The sequence below is a fragment of the Pezoporus occidentalis genome, unplaced genomic scaffold (assembly GCF_034315485.1).
Source record: "Pezoporus occidentalis ecotype Australia unplaced genomic scaffold, CSIRO_AGI_Poc_V1 ctg10, whole genome shotgun sequence".
Classification (NCBI taxonomy): Eukaryota; Metazoa; Chordata; class Aves; order Psittaciformes; family Psittacidae; genus Pezoporus; species Pezoporus occidentalis.
The window spans coordinates 1,016,824-1,040,213 of NW_026912779.1; the positions used below are offsets into that span (position 1 = coordinate 1,016,824).

Here is a 23,390-nt window from a genome sequence, read left to right on the forward strand (position 1 = left end):
TATGAATCATGGAATGGTTTGGGTTGGAAGGGACCTTAAAGCTCATCCAGTTCAAATCCCCTGCCACAGGCAGGGCCACCTTCCACTAGAACAGGTTGAAATGCAAGTACAATTAAATAAGAGTATCCCATAAGATACCACTTGGACATAAAAATACTGCCATAAAGTAGCCACAAAAGCTCTTTTCTCCAGGGATTACATGGCCAGGCACCTCTGCATGGTTCCCATTTGCTCACATGGGTCTGTGCCACCACACTAGTGCTCCCTGGGTGCTGCAGCATCCCCGGGCTCAGGGCCCAGCCAGGTGCTCAGCAGCTTCAGGGACGCGTGGGGTCAGCTCTTAAAGCAGCACAGAGACAATAGGAGCCCTCCTGCTTTTCAGCCCATCCTCCTGACCACCCACCAGGGAAGAAGGGGGGAAAAAAAAGACAACAAAACAGCGAAAGCCCTGCCGGTTCCTCCGCTTTCGGTGACAGCAGCAGCGTTCCAACCCGGTGTTTCCTGCAGGTGTGCTCCTACAAACGCCGCCTCTGAGCTCAGCGTTTTCTTTAGTGCTCGGCGTTTTGCCTTTTCACCTCATAAAACCCTTTCAAGCTAAATAAACGTCCTCACAAGAGGACGCCGAGGCACAGCCCAGCTCCCAAAACCAACAGCCCGGGGTAGGACAAAGAGCAAAAATAGCAGCAGCATCCCCATCAGCGTCAGCGCCGCGGTGTCCGACCTTGCTGCCGATTTGGTTCAGTTGCAGCATCGTCCCGCTCGGCAGCGTTACAGCAAAGCAAGTGGTGGCCTGGGTGGATTAGAGGAGGGAGGGCGATCTTCAGGGACAACACGGGGTGCAGGGAGGGAAGGGAAAGGGTGGAGGTGGCTGGGAGGACCTGCCCCTGAAAGGGTATTACCATCAGTGCTTGCTGTCGCCCATATCCAAGTGGTAGGAGGTAGCTCCCACCACTGCACTATGGGGACGAGGTGTGCTCATGCTTGTAAACCACTCAGAGCCTTCAAGGGATGGAAAACGCTGCATGTTGCAGCTCTGAACCCCCAGCTCATGATGGCTGCAGCCTTTATCTTTAGAGCACGGAGCTCCTGCAGCTGGGGCAGCTTGCTGTGACCAAAGACGTGCTTGCATGTGCGTGATGGCAAGGGGCACATGGAAGGCAAGATGTGCACCACCGGTGCCTTGGCTTCGCATCCAGCCCGCTCTGACTTGATGGGAGAAGGGATGCACCAAAGAGAGTGTCCCACAGGGGGACATACAGTAAAGGGGAGATGAGATTTGGGTGAATAAGTCAAAGGCCTGACTTAGCCGCGCCGCCGCAGCTGTGCTCTTATCTGGCTGGAGGAAGAGGCTGAACAACAAAAGGGGCTAAGAAGCCGGGTTGATGCATGGGAAAGCCATTGGCCGAGCATTGTGGCTGCCCTTCTGCTGAGCAAATAGTTCAAACTGTTCATTCCCATCTCCTATTCTCTCCCTGGTACATTGTTTGTGTCCTTGCATTTCATTCTGCGAGGAAGATTGCTCTCTGGGCCTATAAGCAAACAGTCCAGAAAAGAGCCAACTATCCTCTCCTTTTCCCTGGAGAACTAGCATTTTTATTTCAGCTCCAAGCTGTCAAAGAGCTGGAGAGTTTATGTCAGTATCCTGAATTAATTGCTTTAAGCTGGAGCAGCCTATACCCGCCACCAAATGGCCAGAAGATGTTTATTAATAATGTTTCCTTTAGGTTTTTTGGGGGGTTTTTTGTTCCAAGCTGTGCTCTCACATCCAGTGCCCTCTATTAACCGCCGCCGTGGCGCCTGACGCCGGGTGAGGGTGGCGAAATGAAAGCTGCTTATAGGGAATTATGAACAGCTCCCGAGGTATTGTCAGCCCCCGGTGCTCAACATGTCGGCTGGAGGCTCGGAATCCTCCCACCAGGAGTTTTCGGGGGTCAGGAAGGAGAAGAGGAAGATGGATTGCTGGAGGGATGGAGAAGGACACAAATATCTTTGGTAATTAACCAAGGTAGCGAGGAAATTAGTGGTGGGGAAAACAGAAGCACATGCAAGGTAAATGGGTTTGTGTTTAAACACGGTACATTTTAGAGGGTTCCCCAGTGTGAAAGTCCCTGTTTAAGGGAATGAAGTAATAAACCAATTTATATACCAATAGAAAGTCGAGATCCTGAGTGCCTTTGTGTAAATTTTCCACTTGACTTTTCATTATCTACCTGAACAAAATCAATCTATATGTATGGGATCAACATGCAATATGAGAGATAAAAGACAAAATAAATGTGCTTTGCATATCCCACGGATAAAAGCCGCCGGCTCCGGGCGCTGCCTCCTTCCCAGGCAGATGCGTTTTAGGGAATAAATCATTTTGCAAGGGAAGGAGAGCCGGGCAGAGTGGTGCTTCTTAAGTGTTTACTCCCTCGCTTGAAATATTGATCCTGTCAAATGAACAGTGGTTAATAAGTAACTCGGGGAAATATGTCGGCTCTGCCTCTGCTCCCTGTGGGAGCAGGACCCATGGCTGGACCCTGCCCGGCTCCAGGGGAGCACAACCCGGAGCATCCTCACTGCAGGCAGGACCTCAGGGCAGAGCCCAGCCAGGCTCCCGGCCCCTTGCAGGGTGGAGAGGATGAACAGGGATGTGGCAGAGACAGCGGAGAGGGGACAGGTCCCTGCAACCCCAGGGAGCCCGGAAACCCCAAACCCTCCAGCACCCCAAACCGCACTGCATCCTAAACCCTTCCACATCCAAAGCCCTGCCGCATCCTAAACCCTGCTGCATCCCAAACCCTTCCGTGTCCCAGCCCCTTGCTCATTCCTCTTGCCCTGCCTGCAGACCAAGCTGCCATCCTAGCACATCAGTCGCTGACACACAGACACCTTGCCCTTGTCTTGCCCCAGCAGAAGCCATCCCTCACCCAAAATATCCCCAGTTTCATCTAAGGGAAGAGCATTGTCGTCGGATGGGGATCAGCTCTACTAAACTGGGTTAACGTGGAAACCAGAGTAACACTTTGGGAATGTGAGAGCTGAGGACATAGCGCAGAACAAGGAAAACGCTCCCAAATCTCTTCAAGCTGCATCAGCGAGCACAGGTTTGGCTTCAGCATCCCAGTGAAACCAGCAGGTAAAATACGTGCCCTGCACTCGTATAACCCAGAGCCTCACCAGCCTGGAGCAAGTGCCCTGTCCTGTCACCACAGCTTGGATGTCTTCTCTTTTCACCCATCCGTTCTCCTCCCCTCTCCCAGGACCTGGCTGGTGCTTGGCTTTTGGCCACAACAAAGCTCATCTGGTTTCATGGATCCCACCACCTTGGAGAGCTGGGGAATAGCATCCTCTCTTATTCTATGGTTAGGTGAAGAGGCAGGAACTCCTCGTGATTCCTTTTTTCCCCTTTAGTAACAGGATATAGAGAAGGTTAAGAGGTTCTTCAGCAGATACAACCCCCTCCCGGTCACAGAGGGTTCTTATGCTGCTGAAACCCAGCTCCATTCCTGCTTGATGTATCCCTCCTCCTCGCATCCTCAAGCACTCCACGGCCAGGGAAGCACCTGCCTCCTGTGGGGTTTATGTCTTTGAGTGTCTCTCCACACCTCCTGGCTCTGGCAGATGCACTGTGGGGTTGGATATGGGCTTTTCTCCAGGTCACGCATCAGATTTTTACCTTTCCTTATGCAAAAGGTCCTTTCCAGCCTTTTTTTTCCTCCTTGTCTCCCTAAAAATCCAGATGAGAGGGAAGCAACTGGGGAGGAGATGAAACAAAGGGAAAACCAGGGCACGCTGATGACTTTCCAAGCCGGAGTTTGTCAGGATGCTCCCAAGGAACATGCTCTGCTGTCGGCTCAACATCTGCAGCCATTTTATTAGTTTGCAAATGATGCCTCAGATTGGGCCCAGGGGTGACAGAAAGTCCTGGCAACCCCTCCTGAAATTAAACCCACCTTCTGCCCCCGTCCCACTGCATCCCCCCGGGGCCGTTGGCCTCGTGTCCCCATCTCCCAGGCTGTCAGCTCAGAGGGGATGCACCAGGAGCACGCATCCGTACATCCATCCCTTCCCATGGGACACCCATTTGCAGGCCACCAGGGATAGAAATACATTGAGTACAATGAGGGGTGCAGAGGAACAGAGGGGAGCTCCATGGTGGGGCATAGTAAAAAAAGCTTTGGCATAGGAAGGGGGTTAATCATCGTTTTGGGGGTATTTTATGGTTGCTTTCCATTCCAAAGCCCTTCCTGAGCTCTCTTTTAGCACAGCACCAACGCGCATCCCCCAAAGAGCCCCGCAAATCCATTAACTCCTCAACTTTCTCAAGGTGCTCTTATGATTTATGCTTCCCCCCACTCACTTCCTTGAAGCCTAAAAGTCTCCATCCCAGCAGAGCCCCTTTTGAGGCTGGGATAATGCTTCTCCCCATTCCCATCAGGAATTGCTGGAGCATGACACAGGTATCACGCACGAGTACAGACACAAAGAGGCAATCAGAGATGGGAATCTGTGGCTTTAATAAGGGATCTGTACACGGCAGCAGCACGCTCGGGGGAGCCCAGAAGTTTGCCCCAGCTCCCCCCGACACTGATTTCTTGTGCCATTATCACAACAAATGGGGGGGGGGGGGGGGGGTAAGTGCAGGCAGATGGTGAAGCCCCGCAGCTGACAGTGACACACAAACATTTCAGGGTCTCCAAAATCCTTCAATCTCGATGCTTTCAATACAGGGTGGGAAGTAAAATCACCGCATTCCCACTCCCCAGTGCTGTTTGCAGCTGTTTTCCAGCCGTGGAGAGATGAGGATCATTCTTTTTACTGCTGGTGTGAGGCAAAACCAGCAGGAAGCCACAGGGCGAGCACCTTACACGCTGGCATCGGTGGTAGGCAGTTTGGGCAGGTAGAGCTCTCCCTGCTGCAGAAATCCGTGTTACCTGCAGCGAGCGATGTGTCAGGGGCTTTCCTGCCCCCTGGTTTATTGAAACAAGGAGCCCGTGGCCAGCGGGGACCAGGAGGAGGGACCCGCTGCTGCGGTGCTCCGCCGGTGCCCATCCAAGTGGCATCGGGGCTGCCTCACCTGGCTGCGCTGTGCCCGGCCAGGGAAACGACTCCTCTCCCCTGGAAAGGGGCCCTGGGAGATGGGAAAGGGTAGAGTGGGAAAAGGTGGGATGTGAGGGTGAGGTGTGAGCATCGAGGGGGCAAAGGGAAAGAACGGGAAAATGGAAAGAAAAGGGGGGAATGAAAGAAGGGAGGAAAAAGGAAAGAAAGGGGGAAAAGAGAAAGAAACTGAAAAAAGGGAAAACGGGAAAAGCGAAAGAGAAGGAAATAAAGGGAAGGGAAAGAAAAGAATAGAATGACAGAAAGGGGGAAATGAAAGAAGGGGGTGGAAAAGGAAAGAATGGGAGAAAAGGGAGGAAAGTAAAAAAAAAAAAAAAACAGAAAAAGAAAAGAAAGGGGAAAAAGGTAAATAAAGGGAAAAGGGAAAGAAATTGGATAAAAGAAAAAAGGGGAAGAAACTGGGAAAACGGAAAAAATAGGGAAAGGGAAAGAAGGGAAAAACGAAAGAAATTGAAAGAAAGGGGGGAAAGGGAAAGGAAAAGAAAGGGGGTAAAGGGAAAGATGGGGGAAAGAAAAAAAGCTGGGGAAGGGAATAAACGAAAAAGGGAGAAAAATAGGGGAAAGAATGAGGGAAACGAAAGAAATGGAAAGAAAAGGAAAGAAATTGAAAGAAAGGGGAAAGAGGAAAGAAACTGAAAAGGGGAAGAAAGGCAAAGTAAGGAAAAGGAATGAGGGGGGAAAAGGGCGAAGAAATTTAAAGGAAAGAAAGGAAAAAGAAAAAAAAGAATGGCAAAGAAACGAAAAGAAAAGGAAGGGAAAGGAAAGAAATGGAGAAATGGGAAAAGAGGAAAGAAAGGGGGAAAGGAAAGGGAAGGCAGAGCAATGAAACGAAAGAGCGCGGGGGCCGTGGCGGGGTGCACGGACGTGGCCCTGCACACGCGTGTGCAACCACAAACCCCTTCGGACACGGGAATGGGGGACAGGATCCCCCCCCACCCCCCCCACCGATCCCCACACCCCCACACGCCCCTCCGCAGCTGCCTCGTCGCCGTGTGCAGGTTTTATGAAGTTTTCTCTTTTTTTCCTTTTTTATGATTTTTTTTACACACAATTTCACGCACGGCTGCCCCGCAAACAGACCAGCCCCCCCCACCCCCCCACCCCCCCCCGCCGCAGCACAGCCCCTGCTCCCCACCGCCCTCCCGGCCCGTTTGTGTCCCGTTTCGTTCCTTAGCGCTGCCCGTGCCGCTGCCAACACCCCCCGTAACTACGCTCCCCAGAGCCCTGCGGCCTGGGGGGAGCAGACCCTGTCCGTCTTTCCATCCATCCATCCATCCATCCATCCATCCATCCATCCATCCATCCCTCCATCCATCTCCATCCATCCATCCACCCATCCTACATCCATCCCTGCATCCCTCTGTCCCTCCATCCATCCTTCTATCCTTCCATCCCTCTATCCTTCTATCCCTTCATCTATCCTTCCATCCGCTGTTGTGTCCCTGCACTCTCCATTCATGCCTGCATCCGTCCCTGCAACCTTCCCTCCACCCATTGCTACATCTATACCTGCATCCTCCCATCCCTGCATCTATCCCTGCATCCCTCTATCACTCCATCCATCCCTGCATCCCTCCATCTCTCCATCCCTTGACCCTCCCGAAACAACATCCCGGGCTCGATGCAGCGTTTCCCATCCCTCGGACCCCGTTCGCACCCTCTGGGGCATCTCCCCCTGCCCTGGGCTCGGGCTTGAGGGGGTTTGTATCCCACCGGCAAAAACCAACCCTGCCCAGTGGTTTAGAGCCGAATCCCGGGGTTACCGGGGTGTGGGGGGGCGTTAGGCACCAGCACTCCGTGAATGGGGCGAAAACGGATCGCGGTGCCTGAAGGTGGCTGCAAGCGAGTTCGTTTGGGTTTTATTTTCCTTCCTCTTTATTTCCCCTTTTTGTTCTTGTTTTAATTCGCTTTGGTTTGTTTTACCTTTTTTTTTTTTTTTGCTTTTGTTTTGCTTTGATTTATTTTGCTTTGCTTTCTTTTCTTTTTTTATTTTTTTTCCCCAATAAAAATAACCACCTACCAAATTCCCCTCTCCCCGCCCAGGCTCCATCTGGAAAGGAGGAATATTTCGCTCTCCTGAGCCTGGAAAACGACCGCCACGAGAGAGAAGGAAATAAAAGAACCCCGAAATCTTTCTCCTCCCTAAAGCGGCCCCGCAGACCGGGTTTAGCTCCGCTGGCCACGAAGCTCCCCGTAAATAAGGAGCCGTCAGATTATGCATCATCCTTTAATATTTACTCTTTTGAAGGTTAGACAGGGCAGAGGGAACAAACTCCGAATGGTTTTGGGGTTATTTTTTTCGTATTCCCCTTTTCCATCCTCTTCCCTACCTGGTTTTATGTGGTTTCTGGATTAATCTAGTGCGGAGCAGAAGCGGACTTTACCCGGCCGAAATACAGGATTAGGACTATTTCTAGAAGAAAGAGGACAGTGTGAACTGCCTTTAGCCTGCAATAGTCTAAAGCAGAATTACAGCTTGTAAAATAGGTCTCCATCAGTTTCCCAGGAGACGAGTTAAGCCCTACTTGGGTGTTCCAGCTCTTTTTAGAACCAGCAATAATTAGACTCATCTCACCCCCGAGTTGTCCGGTCCCGGGTTGAGTTGGGTTTTAAAAGATCATCAATAAACGCACTTTCTGCCCACAATCCATGGGCAGGGCAGGCAGCGGAGAGTTATCCCGCACTTATCCCGCCGAGGGGGCAGGTTTGGGAGCGGGAAGCGAGCCCTTCTTAACCCTCCCCACCGGAGCTGTGCCACCTTCTTTGTGCTTCCATGGTCATCGCTGAATGACACTGGGGGGGGAGCAACTAAATAAATGTTTTTCCCACCTCTCGGTGAATGGGAAGTCAGGAAAAATAATAATAAACCCCATATATATATATATAAATGCATATATATATATGAGTGAAGGATGGATAGTGGCTCATGTGGGGGCTCAGACCGGTTCCCCCCTCCCCGGCCCAATCCAGCTCAGCCCTCACCAACGCCACTGCTGCCCCTGGGTCCCCCTGCAAAATAAAGCCGGATTTGGGGGCAATTAACGACCGAAACGGAGCCGAGCGCTCAGCCCCGCTGTTAACGGGAGAAATGAGACCCGGAGACGGGGGGTGCTAAAGGAGCTGGGGGTACTCGGCTACAGGGAGAGGAGGGAAAACAGCGGGAGGTCGCGGGCAGAAAAGCAGTGACCCCCCATTCCCCTGCAGGGAGCGGGGGACGCTGCCTGGCCCCGGTGCGGGGTACGGGGCTGTGGTTCGGCTTCCCCCCGAGGGATGCTCCGAGGCGGCCGCAAGACAGGACCCTTCATCCCACTCTCGTCCCCCTCCCTGCAGGGGCGACAGGCCTTTAATGACAAGTAATTGGCGAGCGCGCAGAGCTGCATTACGAGCCGGCCGGGCTGTTATGAATTATTGAGAGCCCATTAGTCGCCGAGCGGCTCTTGCCGGCGGGATGTGACCCGCCACGGCTGAGCGGGGACGGGGACACGGGCATGGGCACGGATATAGACCCACCCGCTCCGGCCCTCACTAAGACCGGCCCCCGGACCTCCCATCCCGGGCCATACACCCCCCGCGGGAAGCATCCCGGGATCCGCCGCCCCGCATCTTCCCCCCCCCGGGCCGTGCCACCCGTGTCCGTGTCCGGTGCGGAGCGGGGAGCCCCGGGAATGGGATCCCGGCGAAACTCCCGGGTTTTTCCTTATATCGAGGAACTGTTTAGGGTTTTCCCTGTATTTTGTTGCCGGGAAGCGGGGCCGGGCCCGCGGGGCCGGCTCTTGGCCGGTGACAAGGGAGGAATCACACGGCTGTGGTGACTCCCAGCCCGGAACCACAGAGAGCCACGGAGGGAAAAAGTCGAAGGAGGGGGGGTGGTGGTGTTTAAATTAATACAATTCATAATAACAATAACAATAATGACTAAATAAAGATAAATATTAACCAAGCAAGTGTCCGCTCGCACGTCTCCGACCCGCCGCCGACCCCGCCACAAGGTTTCCCACCCCGTAGCACCGAGATCTGGTGTTGAACAGGGCAGAAACAGCCCCAGACCCCCCCTTGTCTCCCCTGTCCGCGCTTTCCCCCCCCCCCCCCCCCAAAAAAAACAGCCGGGAGAAGGGAGGCGGCGGGGATGGGGCCCCCCAAAACCCGCTGGGAGGATCCATCCGGTGCCGCCGCTCCAACGAGCCGGGGAGGAGGAAGAGGAGGAGGAGGAGGATGGACCCGAAGGAGAGGAAAGGGAAGGAACGGCGGGCGTCACCTACCTGCGCCCCGGCCGCCGGCCCGGCTCTGCGGGAGCCGGGAGCATCCCGGCATTTATGGGAGCCGAAACTGTGCTGGTGTTGACTTTAGCACAAAGCAAAGATTTCGCTGCCCGCTAGTTTAAAAATGAATATTTTACCAAGATATCGATCAGCTTTATAAAATTCAGTTAAGCACAATGGCTCGAAAGGAGCGCGGGGGGGTGGGGGAAGGAAGGAAAGGGACGCAATATAATATCTGTGTAAATTTGCTGAAGTATGACGTGGTGTTGAAAGTTTACCCTCCTGGAATTTGGATCTAGATTCCCCCCCCCTTTTTCTTTCTTTGCCCCCCCCCCCCTTTTCTTTTTTGTTTACTGACTTTGTTTATTCACAGATCACGGTCTCTTAAACCGGCGGGAGCAGAAGCGGTTGCAACGGGGCTGGGGGGGTGGGCGAGGAGGGGGGAATACACCGAGAAGGGGCTGGGGAGAAGAAGGAATAACGCTCATAGTGAGCCTATTTCCTTTTATTCCCCGTCTGCCCCAAGTCCTCCTCGTTGCGTTTCAGCCCGAAACAGGCCAGAGGAAACGGGGAAAAGGAAGGAAAAATAAAGGGAACTGAGGGAAAGCGGCTTGTGGAGCATCCCGAGGCCGGTACCGGCGGGGCGCGGAGCCCCAACCGGCGGCACCCCCGCGCCCGTGCTCTTCCCTGCGGGAGCCTTTTATGTGCTAATGAAACACATTGCATGCCTTGGTTCACAACGTGTGTGTCCTTCCCGTATAGAGACGGACAGATTTCTGCCTGGATCCCTGTTTTGTTTTTTTTTGGGGAAGGTTTTTTTTTCCACCCCCACCCCCTTTCCCACCCCCCCTTTTTTTTTTTTTCCTCCCCTTTTCTCTTCCCGCGGACAATGCGGAATTTTAAGAAGGATTTGAATGTTATTTCGCAAAGCAACGTCTACGAGCGCCGTAAACGCGTGGGAAAACAACAAGTGGTTGGGAGGACGGGCGGGAGATTGCAGCGGGGAGGGGGCAAAGACATGGAAAATAACCCGGGGGTGTCTATGGGGCGGCCGGGAGAAGCGGGAGGGGAAGGAGACATAAAGAGCATCCCGGTTTACCGACGCCGGTTTCGCGAGGTTCCAGGGGTCCCCCCAATTCCCACCGCTCGCAGGGGTGAGGAGCTGCCCCGACGGGGTGTCCCCCCCGAGCAGAGGGGCTCTTTGCTAGGGGCAGAGGCTCCCCGACCCCTCTCTCGTCCCTTCCCCGTGTTGAGCTGCTCCGGGGGGACCCGTCGGGAGTGGAGTGGGACGGCACCGCACCGTCGGAGCGGCGGTGGGACCCCGGCCCGGCCGAGGAGGAGAAGGAGGAAGAAGCGGGCGAATCCCGGCGGAACAGAGATGCAGGGGGAAAAAAACCGCCAATAACACTTTAATAGAGTTCTGTGAAAATCTGGCTAGTCGCTACCAGAATACACATTTATAAGCCATAAATAAAGCGTACAGAAACGATAAATTAATCAGATCCAAGTAGTTTACTCTCCCGGTAACATCAAGCGTTTGTTTCAATTACAACGATCTATCCTGACTTTTTTTATTATTATTATAATTTTTCACAATTTTTTTCTCTTTTTTTTTTTCTTTTCTCTTTTTTTTTTTTTTACCCCTCTTTTCCCCCTTTTTTACAATATTACAAGACTTTTGGTCCTGGGATTCCAAACTAGCGTGGGTTTCACACTGAAGGAGGGTTTCGTTTTGCTTGTGTTTCGTTGTGGTTTTTTTCTTCCCCGTCACTTCCACACAAAAAAATAGATATATTTATACCTCCTTGCGACGACGACAACGAAAAGTAATAAAATAAGCCCAATAGAACCCCCTTTTCCCCATCCCTTCGCCCCCAACCCGTCCCTCCCCACCAAAACCAAGGGAAAACAAGGGAATTGCAGCCCAACCCCAGCACAGGTGGCTTTGGGGGGTGACCCCCGAGATGCTTGCGAGACACACGGCTGCTGTTTCCCGAATGGATGCAAACATCTGGAGCCAACGGAAAAGGAAATAAAAAGAAAATATATATAGATATATATATATGTATATGTACCGTGCTCGAGAGCGTTCATAGTCCACTGCTCTGCCAGGGGCTGCATGGGGGTACCGGGGGCTGCCCCCCTCGATGGGGAGGTGGGTTTTCCCCTCACCCCTTTTAGGAGGAGTTCATGATGGGCCGGGAATACACACCTTGGTAGTAAGAAGTCTCTCCGGCTAAAGGGGAGGACTCTAAGGCGTTTTTGTTCGTTACGGGCCCCATGGCCAGGCTGCCGGGCATGGGCGAGGCGTAGCCCGAGTAGTGCATCACCTGCTCGTAGGCCTTCAGGTCCATTTTGTGGTGGTGGTGGTGGTGGTGGTGAGGGTGGTGGTGCTGCTGCTCGGAGGAGGACATCAGGTTGTTGATGGAGAAGGGGTGGTTGAAGGCGTAGTGGTGCTCGGGCTTGAGGTGGGCGTCATGGGGCAGGCCGGCGTGCGGGGGGGCCAGGAGGTGCTGGGCCGGTGAGGATGCTGGCTCCCCGGGGCTCAGCCCTGGTGTCCCCTTCAAGTCAGCCAGGGCTCGCTTGTGGTCCTGGCACGGCGAGGTGCTGGCCGGGGACTCAGCACCGGCAGAGCCTTCGGAGCCCCCCGAGGAGCTGCCTTCCCCTAGGGGCTGGCTCGGGGGCTGCCCGGGCCCCTTCTTGCCCCCACCACCCGCTCCACCGCCCGCCCCACCACTGTCCTTGGAGGCCAACTGCTTCTCGCACTTGAAGCGCTTCTGGCGGCGCAGGTAGCAGCCGTTCTCAAACATGTTGCCCGAATCGGGATGCAGCGTCCAAAAGGAGCCTTTTCCCGGCTTGTCCGGGGAGCGGGGCACCTTGAGGAAGCAGTCGTTGAAGGACAGCGAGTGGCGGATGCTGTTCTGCCAGCGCTGCTGGTTCTGGCGGTAGAAGGGGAAGAGGTCCATGATCCACTGGTAGATCTCGCTCAGCGTCAGCATCTTGTTGGGTGACTGCTGGATGGCCATGGTGATGAGGGAGATGTAGGAGTAGGGTGGCTTGGCGTGCGTGTAGCTGCGCCGGTAGGTCTTGGGGTCCCGCGAGCGGTTGAGGTTGGACTGCCCGTAGATGGGGCTCATGGAGTTCATGTTGGTGTAGGGGGCCAGGGCGTTCATGGAACCCGCTTGGCCACCCATAGGGCTCATGCTGGGGCTCAGGTGAGTGCCCATCCCTGCCACACCGGCTGAGCCCATGCCAGGCATGGCCCCCGTGCCCGGGGACATGCCGGTGAGCGAGGGGCTCATGCCCGTGTTGGCGTAGGACATGTTCATAGAGGTGGCGGCCGTCATGTTGGCCGTGGTGCTCATGGCCGACATGGTCATGTACGTGTTCATGCTGTTCATGCCCAGCCCCGCGTTCATGTTGCTCACCGAGGAATAACTCTGCAGGGGCAAGCGAAGAGAGAGGAGGGAGATTTTGGGGGGGGGGGGGGGGGGGGACAAGACGGGGTGGCCCCGCCGGGGACGCGGGGAGCCGTGGGGGGACCCCGCAGCCCAGCCCAGCCCAGCCGGTAGCGCCGCCGGTGAGAGCGTCCGCAGCGCCGGGGCTCCGTGCCCCGCGGGGCAGGAAGGGTTAAATCCCGGAGGGGGGGGTGGGGGGGTGGGGGGGGTGGGGGGGTGGGTGTTTTTCTTGTTAATGAAAAGCAAATATATATTAAATAAAACAAAACAGAAGCGGGACGGGGTGGCCGCAAGACCGGCGGCTCCGTCCTGGGAGCGGGACTGGGAGCGAGGGGAAGGGGAGCGAGAGAAATACCTGGAGGAGAGGGAAGGGGAACGGGAGGGGGGAAATAGCGAACGGCAGCCCGCACCCTGCCCGCTCCCTGCCCGCGCCCTGCCCGCTCCCTGCCCGCTCCTCGCTCAGCCCTCGGTGCCGAAGTTGACCGTGTCCCGGGGCTGGCACGGCGATGGGGACCCCAGGACACCCCCCCCCCTCCCAACCCCTCAATTCCCGGTCTCCCTTTGCTTACCTCGGGCTCCCCGTAGTAGTTGCTCCAGTCCGTGTGCTCATGGCCTTCCATTTTCACCGCTCCCAGCATACTGGAAGTGGAGTGCATGGCAGTTTAAAATTTAACAGCCACAACAAACGACGACAGAGAGCAACCCCCCCAAAAAAAAAACGGGGGAAAAAAAAGCGCCGAGCCCTCCCTCCCCTCCGACGGAGCCTCTGGAGGAGGAGGAAGAGGAGGGAGGGAGGAAGGGCGGGGGGGGTGTCGAGCGGCGCTGGCGCTGGTTTTTTAATCGCTGCTACTCCTTGGGTGGGTTTTCTCAGCGCTTCGCGGTGAAGAGTCGCCCGGAGGCGATGGAGGAGCCGGAGGAGGAGGAGGAGGAGGAGGAGGAGGAGGGAGGAGGGAGGAAGAAGAGGAGGAGGAGGAAGAGGAGGACAAGTGCTGCAGTGACGTGGGTGCCCGAGTGATATAGCACGGAGCGGCCGGGCGAGCCTCCAATCCCCAGGTCCTCGGCTGCCCATTTGAATAATCAGCTCACACCTAAGCGGGAGAGGCTCCTCCGCGGCCCCCCGCGCACCTATCCGCACCCCGCCGCGCAGGGACGACCTCCCCCGGACCCGGCTTCCCCCCGGTTTGCAGGGGGATCCAGTGGGAACCGATATCCACAGCCCCAGTTTTTCCCCGGGCACCCCAGAAGGGAGCCGACCGACACCAACCACCCCCCCCCCCCAGCACCCCCGACGGGAGCTGCCTCCCCCCCCCACATCGCCGCCCCGACGGGAGCACCCCCGTCCCGAACGCACCTTTCCTCCCCGCGGTGCTCGGCGGAGTCCCGGTGCCGGGCTCAGGCCGCCGCCCGCCCGCCCGTGCCGCGGCTCGGCCCCATCGGCGGGCCCGGCAGCCGCCGCTCTGGCTCTGGCCCGGGCTCCGGCTCAGGTACCTACAACAAATTCGTAACTAAAACAAACAGGGAGGGCGGGGAGGGTGAGGAAAGGGGGGGGGGGTGGGGGGTGGCTCGGCGGGAAGCGCCGTCGGGGGCCCCGGGGGCTCCCCTGGCGCCGGGACGGGAGGTGCGGGGTCCCGGTGGGCGCCGTCGGGGGCAGCGCTGCCGCTCCGAAAAGCCCCCGGCAGCCTCGGAGAGAGGAAAAGAGGAAGGAAGGAAATAAGGACAGACGGACGGACGGACGGACGGCAAAACCCACCCGGCTCCAAAACCCACCCGGCTCCGCCGCCCGCCCCATCGGCGCTGCGGCCGCGTCGGCTCCCGGTGGGGTCCGGCCGGCGGAGCGGGACCGAGCGCGGCTCCTGCCCCTGCGGAAGGGAGCGAAGCTTCCCCTCCACCTTCACCACCTCCTCCTCTTCCTCCTCCTCCTGCTCCACCCGCCCCGGGCCGGGGCCGTGCCTCCCCGGCAGCATCCCTGCCGCCCCCCCGGGGGATTCGGGTTCGCCTCTTTCCTAGATCCCCACCTATATCTAACCCACCTCCTAACCCCCCCCTAAACCGCCGGGTTTGGTTTTTTTTTCATTCATTCATTCATTCATTCATACACCCACTTATTTATCTTTTTTATTTATCGCTCCCGAGAGGGGGGATGAACCCGCCCCATCCATCCGCGGAGGCTCGCGATAATTCTTAGATCCTAACCCAAACCCACCGCAGAGCAGGATTCCACCTCCCGCCCTCTGAGGGACCTTACAGCTCCCTCCCAGGGCTCCAGCACCCTCAGGAGTCACCGCCAACCCCGCTTCCAGCCAGGAGGGCACGCTCCTATCGCGATACCCTCGGCGACAGCAGCAGCCCGCCCCCCTCCCTCCCACCGCAGCCGTTTTCTGACGGTATTTAGGGCTGGGGGAGTTGGATGGGGATGACCCGAGGGGGGCTGTCTCCGTCGGGGGGGGGGGGACGACACCCCAAAAGCGGGGTGGGAGAGGCGGGTCCCCCCCCCGTCCCGACGTCCAACAGCGGTGGCGGGGCGCCCCCTGTCGCCGGCTGCCGGTCCGCTGGGTCGGGGGGACACCCCGGGGGACCCCCGGTCGCTGCATCCCCTGGGGCAGGGGTCTCACTCCATGGGAGCACCCTGCCTGTGCCGGGGGGTTATGATCACCCCCAAATCCAGTAAGGGGCTCCCGGTGCACCCTGGCTCTGCCTTAGGACAGACTCCCCGCCTAATGCATCTCCATAGAGCTTTTCGCTCCCTAGAAGCGTCACAAAGCACAAACAGCTCAGAATTCCAGGAGAATTCCATGAAATTAGCGACGTGGCCACTGGACATGATGGAGATCATCAGTTTAGGGATCCTGCCCGCTCAGCTCCCTGCTCACAGCTGACTTTGGACATTTAGGATGAGGTGTGGTTGGCTGTAGCATTGATTTTCCCCTCTGGACATGAGGTGAGTGTGTGCTTTCAGCATGGCTGGGTTTGGCATGGAAATTCCCAGTGAGCTCCACAGGAGAAGGAGAGAATCCATGGGGAGAACTTCCCTGTGCAATAAAACTGTGCCCCGAGCCTGTCTGGCACCTCTGCATAAGGTGGCACATGCTCCTGGAGCTCTGTGGGTCCCAGTCTCACACCACTCCTCAGGAGGTGCCACTTCCCTCTCAGGTCAGCAGGACTTTGAATCCTGTTGTCACTAAAGAGGTTTTTCTACCTCTCTCTCACACACACACACACACACGTAGAATGGAAGCTGTGGATCAGCAAAAGAGGGTTGCTCCCATGAGAGTCCTGTTCACTTGGATTTTGACCCAAATTGTTCCCTTGAGGATGCTCCTCAGTTACAGAGGATGTTCGTGCTGTTGTTCCAGCCCTGACAAATCCAGTTCTGCCTCCCTGGGCTGCTGTTGCACCCTTGTCTGTCATAGGTTTGTGTTGGAAGGGACCTTAAAGCTCCTCCAGCTCCAACCCTTGCCACGGGCAGGGACCCCTTCCACTGGAGCAGCTTGCTCCAAGCCCCTGTGTCCAACCTGCCCTTGAACACTGCCAGGGATGGGGCAGCCACAGCTTCTCTGGGCACCCTGTGCCAGCACCTCAGCACCCTCACAGGGAAGAGCTTCTGCCTAAGAGCTCATCTCAGTCTCCCCTCTGGCAGGTTCAAGCCATTCCCCTTGGCCTGTCCCTCCATCCCTTGTCCAAACAAGCAGAACAGGCAACTGGAGGAAGAAGAGGAGGATGAGGACGATGATTCCCATTTCTGACCTGGGGAAACACACTGCAGAGAGGTTGAGCATCCTCACCAAAGCCCTCCAGGTAGCCCCATGGCAGTGCCTGGCTCTCCAGCATGGCCCAATCCCAAGGTCACGTTCAGGATCAGGTGGGCAATCCCGCTCCTGAGGATGCTTCCGTCATTTCTATGGGGGCACGTCAGGAAACAATGTCCTTTGCTCATTGATGGGATCCTTTCCTTATCCAGGGATTTAGATGGGAAGCACTGAAATAGGTGGAATTCCATGGTGGGAAGTGCTTTTCCCCCATCCATGGAGTCACCTACACATGAAAACAGGCGGCGTCAGCTGCGGCACCGCTGGGAATTACCACAATTACACCGTGTAATGTTGACTTAACTATTTGAAGAACTCAAGTTCTCTCCTAATTAGATTCCACATTTAATGGGGCTTCTTAATCCATGAAAATATTTTCCAAGGCTTTAACCAGTCTAACAAAGGAAGAACCAGGATTTGTGTCATTTTTGGTATCTTATCTGAGCCCAAGGATGTCATAGAACCAGGGAGTGGGTTGAGTTGAAGGGACCTTAAAGCTCACCTGATTCCAACCCTTGCCAAGGGCAGGGACACCTTCCATTAGAGCAGCTTGCTCAAAAGTGATATTCCCAGGTTCTCAGGTACCCCATCACAAACTCACTTCATCCCCAGTCATCCCCAAGGATCTGGCTAGTCGGGACATGGCTGGCATCCCTGTTTCTGGCATCTTCAGTCCTCCAGGTGCTATTTTAGCCTTCCTCCCCACTCTGTAATTATTCAGTGTGCCAGTTGAAGGTAACCAGCCGCTGGAATCAGCGGTTGGCACCACAGGGTAAAATAAAACCCTAGAAGTGCCTGAAAAATGTGTTGGGGAGAGGAAATAAGGTTCCATTATTGTCCTGTCTCTGGGATGGGGAGGTCCCCCCAGCCCACTGGCATCACTGGGATGCTCAGGGAGTGATGGTACCACTATGGATGGGGACAATGAGCTCCTGAGAGGCAACTGGGAAACCTGAGGGCATTTGATAATGGGCAAGGACAGCCCAAAGCAGGGACCTCCCTGGTCCTTGGCACCCGGGGATGCTGAGATGGGCACCGGGGCTGCTGGTGTCGGGCATCCACCACCGTGTAGGACATGGGTGTGGGCAAACCCCCCTCCAAGGAGCCCGCCATCAGAACGGTGCCTTCTGGAAAGGCTCTGAAGCAGAACAAACAGAGTGCATCTGCTGGCTGTTTACCGTGGCCCACGTGATGCCCCGGCACTGGTTTGCTCCACGAGCACATTCTGCTGGGTAAACAAGATGCTCAGGCATCTGGAATGATGTCCAGGGGAGGGAGAGGGCTTGGTGTGGGAAGCCTGGAGTTAAGGATTCACCCCAGCCCTGCTTTCACGTGGTGGAGGGAGAAGGAGGTGCTGAGGGAGATGCCCACTGACGCCAGCTTTCCAGATGGAAAAGGAAAGGAGGAGAAGTCTTCTTCACATCCCAGGGAAGTCCTGCCATGGATGTCTTCTTTAGCTCAGGCCCCAGAAGGCCCTGGCAGGCTGGGGAAGTTTTACCTGACCAAAATATTCAGGTTTTGGTTTCACTTTTTTATGAAGGGGAAATATTTTTTCACGTTTAATGATCAGTTTCTGAAAACTGAAATGTCTTTGGTTTTACAATAAAAAAACAAACACTTGAATATAGAGACTCCTCCCAAACCCTCTGCTTTAAAAACTCCCCTGTTATTTCCTAACAAAACCCCTTTTCTGCTGGAAACCTTCCAGCCTGGCAGACTCAGAAGGTGCTTCAGTTCCAAAAGGGGCTGCAGGAGGAGGAACGCAGCAGCTTTCGTTATGGAGTGGGATAAAGCAACCCCACTGCAGCCCAAGGGGGTCCAGTGCATCGCCCCAGGTCCAGAGCATCATCCCCATTGCCTTAAATCATAGAACCCCAGACTGGTTTGGGTTGAAGGGACCTCAAAGCTCACCCAGTCCCAACCTCCTGCAACAGGCAGGGACCCCTTCCACTGGAGCAGCTTGCTCCAAGCCCCTGTGTCCAACCTGGCCTTGAACACTGCCAGGGATGGGGCAGCCACAGCTCTGGGCAACCAGTTAAATGGGGACGCAGTTACAAAAGCCCTAACACATCCCATAAAACCCAAGAGATGTGACAGCCAAAGTCACTGGAGCATCCCATTGTCTCCACGCTCAACCCACAGAGGGGATGCAGCTAGAGGATGGAGACAGGGGGACTGCAGGGCTTGTACCCACACAGAACCCAAGATAACCGTGTAGGAACCACATCTATGAACCCTCAGGCCATGGATGCAGGGAGGTTGAAGGGGTGCTGCTGGTGGGGCCGGCGTTGGAGCACGGGGACAGAGGCGTGCACAGGCTGCCTGGTCGGAGGCCTCTTTGCCGGGGAGATCAATCCCCGACAGCTCCACTGAGGACTCTGACGGACATTTATAGCCCTCTGAGTCATTACCGGCCTTGTTTAAACCAGTTATACCTGGCCAAGACCTTTAAAATAGCCTCATTTATACTGAAAGGCTCCTCTCGTTCGCAGCGGGTATAAATAGCAGAGGGAACCGCTCGCCGAGCGCCGCAGCTCCTCCGGGCCCAGCGAGCAGCGCGGTGGCACCCTCGGCTCCGTCTGACACCCTGTGGCACCTCACTCTGTGCCCCCTCCCCGGCTGTCACGGGGCTGGGGGACCCCGCTGCTCCCAGGGGACCCCGCTGCTCCCGAGGGACCGGGTGCCCCATCCGGAGCCGCCGGCTCATGGGAACGAGGTGTGCCTGGCAGAGCCACTGGGAAAACAGCCGGAGCGGAGGTTTCGGCTCCGAAAGAAAACACAGGAGCTCGCCTGGGCCTGAGCCTGTGTCTGTGAGTCTGCGGCTCCCTGACCACTAATAGCAGCCCGGGATCACCCCATAAATCTGCTCAGGGATGCCGGGACATCCGGACCCCTGATGCTGTGAGCTCAGTGCAGCCTGGTTATGGTGGGGTCTTTGGTCCACCTCATCCCAGGGACACCCGTGGGTCAGTGTCACCCATCATCAGAGCTATAGGTTGCTGCCACCTGCAGTGATGTTTCAATTCCACCCACTCACCTCCAGGCCAAAAACTCAATCTCAGCCTGTCCTGAGGATCCAGGAAAGCTTTGATTGCGTGATTGACTTAACTTTCGCCATCATCTGGCTCAGCAAACCTTTCTTTATGCTAAGAAAATGAATCTTTCCAATGAAAAACCCCACCTCAAGTCGAGGAAGAGCATTCAGGACCTGCTTGTGGCGCTATAAATGGCCACAATGAGGCTGGTGAGAAACGGGGCAGCTTAGGAAAAGGCATCCCAAAAGCTGAAGCTGCCCATTCCACGGGGATGGAGCCGCAACACCGACTTGGCTTTCACCCAAGGGCCACCTCCTGCACGCTGCTGGGACCTTTTCCCCCACTAAACCTAAGCCAGTTTTTCCCCCCAGGTAAAACCAGCGTCCCTGTATCCTTGGGGGATGCAGCAGAAGCATCCCCCCGGGGACCAGCATCACAGCCAAGCCCGCAGCAGCCGCTCCTGCTTTGCCCCCTCAGCAGCACGTACCCGGCAGCGGCTGCTAAATAAAGTGCAATTCCAAGGGAGCGCCGCGCTGCAGAGGGATGGAAAAGCTCCTCCGGAGGCAGCAGCAGGCTCTCTCCCAGCATCCCCCCCCCCCCCCAGCTCTGATCTTTCTCCCTCTTTTTCCCTTAGAGGAAACAGTGCCCAAACCAACACATGCCTCAGGAATGATTTTACACGGGTCGGACAGCGCTTTCTGCTGGAAAACCTTCCAATCGGCTGCATTCACAAGCAGGGGTTATTTTGCACAGGTTTTCTGAGTCCGTTTTGTTTTGGTGCCAGAGTAAAGACCCGGAGGTACATATTTCAGCCCAACCTGCAACACCATCATCGTCACTGGGTTTCAATGAGGAGAGGGCTCTGACCTACATTCCCAGCCCTGCCCGGGAAGGAGCTGGGGCATCCCTTTACATCCCTGCTTTGTGATGCGTGGGACCCCGCTTCTCTCCATCCTTGGGCAGTGATAGTGTTAGTTTAGTGTGAGGTGTCCCTGCCCATGGCAGGGGGCTGGAACTGGCTGATCTTAAGGTCCTTTCCAACCCTAACTAGTCTATGATTCTATGATGCTGGGGAATGGGGAATTAAGCACCCAAGGCCACGCTGCTGGGCATGGAGGGGATTGAGCATCCCAATGGGAACCCATCTGCCCCCCTCTTCCCCGCCAAGCAGCCGCCGGGTGTTTTGCAGCCTCTAAAGCCCCGCTCTGCAGGGGTGGAACAAGCTTAACCAGAGCTTTTTAAAGCTCTCCCACCTTCGCCTCCTCTCTTCCTCCGGGTCGGTGTCCCGGCGGCGGCAGAACAAGACGGCTACAGAGGGCTGCTGGAAGCCGTCTGTGTGAAATACACTGGGAGGCCTCTTTTTTTTTTCCCCCTTGGCTTGGAAAATATTTCCTCGCTGCCGCAGGCTGCGGTGACAGCAAACATTCCTACCGGGAATGGCGCAGGGAGGCAGAGCTGGGGCGCCCGGCGCCGGCTCCGGGGCTGCCGCTGCTCACCGGGGTGCAGCAGCACCCATTGACTTGCATTCACCCGCTCCCCATGGGAATAGGGGCCACTGCGGACAAGGGTCCTTTATAGTTACAGGATTCGGGTTTGTTTTTCCAATGGGGACACGGGGGCAGCTCCCGTTTAGCTCCGGCACGGGGAGAGCCCTGGCCTCACGCACGCCCTGGTTTCGAGGAGCCGATGGGTCACACGCAGGGATGAAAAGAGAGGTTTGTTCATAAAGAAAAGCCCAAATCCGTAACTGTTGGGGAGCAAAACAGCCCATTAAAGGCAGGGATGTGGTTGTAAACCAACAGAGCTGCTGCTATTTCCAGCTGCCTGTTTGGGTGCAGGGGCAGGGGTGGTGGCTCCTCCATCCCTGGTGTGTGCCAGGGGGATTTTGGTAGCCACCGGGCTGGCAGCACGCGGCACGCACATGGGGTGAGCAGGCAGCCCACAGGCAATGCCAGCCCTATGGAGGTGAAGCCATGGGTGAGGAACTAGGGGCTGGTGCTAAAATCTGGACCCAGAAAGCTGGAGAGGGGCTTGGGACAAGGGCCTGTAGGGACAGGCCAAGGGGAATGGCTTGAACCTGCCCGAGGGGAGACTGAGCTGAGCTCTTAGGCAGAAGCTCTTCCCTGTGAGGGTGCTGAGGCGCTGGCACAGGGTGCCCAGAGAAGCTGTGGCTGCCCCATCCCTGGCAGTGTTCAAGGGCAGGTTGGACACAGGGGCTTGGAGCAAGCTGCTCCAGTGGAAGGAGTCCCTGCCTGTGGCAGGGGTTGGAGCTGGAGGAGCTTTAAGGTCCCTTCAACCCAAACCAGGCTGGGGTTCTAAAGGCACCTGAACATCCCCACCTTCTCAGTTTTCCCCTTTTTCACGAATAACCAGATGATGATAGCTTGGGAAAGAGATATAAAAAAAGGAAAAAAGCTGACATCTGAGGCACTTGTGGATATTTTCCTCCAAATATTTGCAGATGCAGAGCTGCAGACTGCTGAATCACCTCATCCAGCTGGGAAAGAGCCGGTGCTGGTCTGAGGCTACGCCTGCAGGCAGCGGCAGGGAGCGAGCAGCAGAACTCCTTGTTTCCCTTCTCTTCCCACCCTTGGAGACCCATTCCCTGGGGACATACAATGATCCAGTCCCACCCAGTGCTCGCTCCGGTTGGGCTCTGCTTATCTCCGGGAGCCGGCTCCCAGTCTCCATGCCCCAGCCCTTCCGGGCCCCATTGCCCAGCTAATTCAATCTGTGCACAGGAGACAGAGCTCCCGAGGTCTCCCACCAGCAGTTAAATCCACTCTGGAGGGGACATGGGACCACTACACCCCTCATCAGCCCGGCTCTGTATGCAAACAGCAAGGCTCATCCTTATCTCCCTGCAGGCACCGGTTGCAGATGTGCTGCCCGAACATCCTCATCCACCAGCATTTACTGAATGAAGAGCATGGATTACGGTTTTGTGTTTGAGGTTTAGACTTTGGGTATGTTCTGAGACAGGAAAGCAGTAGAAATGGGGTGTCTGGATGTGTCACATGTGTATTTTAATACCAAAAGGTGGTATTTTTAATCAGAAAACAAAGGTCAGAGGGAGCAGTGATGAGTGAGACATGAAAATATGAGGAAAGACCAGACTGCAAAGAGCTGGAAATGAAAAATAGGAAAGTGAGGGGAATGATTTCTCCTTTGCTCTTGCACTTGGGACCTCTCTTGTGCCAGCATGGGAAGGGCAAGGGAATAGCCCATTGACCCTCCTGTGCCAAGCTTCTTCCCACCAGCACCTGGGACTGGTTGTGTTGCTCCCTGTTCCCCATCACCCTCATGGATGGGCTCTGAGTACTGCATTGGAGGGGACCTGGCTCTCAGAGGCCTCTCAGCCTTGGAAACATCCCCTTCCCATGCTCCATGAGCAAAACGCTGCCCTGGTGCAGGGCATTTTGCACCCACACCACTGCTGAGAGCAACCAAGCAGCTTCGCTTTGCCCTCATGGGTTTGAGCCATTCCCAAGTGCAGGAGCCAGCCAAAGCCCAGTGGCAGCTCCTGCTGCAGCTGCCCTGTGCACCCCATCATCCCCATGGGCTGCTGTCATACATGGTCATGGTCACTGAGCCCCAGTCCCCGCTGCAGAAGCAGCCGGAGGGTACCAGAGCATCACAACTTTCACCACTGCCACCACTTTCACTACCCCCCCTCTTTCCCCTTCCACTTCCATCACAAAAGACCCCCCAAGGAACAGCTTTCCCAAT

At 56.0% G+C, this 23,390-nt stretch overlaps 1 protein-coding gene and 1 long non-coding RNA gene across 4 annotated transcripts; both read right to left on the reverse strand.

The window, feature by feature from the left end:
- Positions 1–4,481: 4,481 nt before the first annotated feature.
- LOC134158408 (uncharacterized) lies at positions 4,482–9,606 on the reverse strand. The gene is made up of 3 exons (XR_009962755.1): positions 9,363–9,606; positions 7,434–7,516; positions 4,482–4,919 (listed from the first exon to the last, which is right to left on the reverse strand). It is a non-coding gene; the product is annotated as an uncharacterized LOC134158408 (long non-coding RNA).
- A 1,143-nt stretch (positions 9,607–10,749) lies between these two features.
- FOXA2 (forkhead box A2) lies at positions 10,750–14,737 on the reverse strand. Of its 3 annotated transcripts, none has more exons than XM_062608311.1 (4): positions 14,588–14,737; positions 14,172–14,308; positions 13,390–13,459; positions 10,750–12,802 (listed from the first exon to the last, which is right to left on the reverse strand). In XM_062608311.1, the coding sequence occupies exons 3-4, from the start codon at positions 13,456–13,458 to the stop codon at positions 11,540–11,542; spliced, it is 1,332 nt and encodes a 443-aa protein (XP_062464295.1). In that variant the 5' UTR covers position 13,459; positions 14,172–14,308; positions 14,588–14,737; the 3' UTR covers positions 10,750–11,539. The 3 variants fall into 3 exon arrangements, with proteins under 3 accessions (XP_062464295.1, XP_062464304.1, XP_062464285.1); XM_062608320.1 differs by having other exon boundaries at positions 14,571–14,683; XM_062608301.1 differs by lacking the exons at positions 14,172–14,308; positions 14,588–14,737 and having other exon boundaries at positions 13,390–13,844.
- Positions 14,738–23,390: the final 8,653 nt, after the last annotated feature.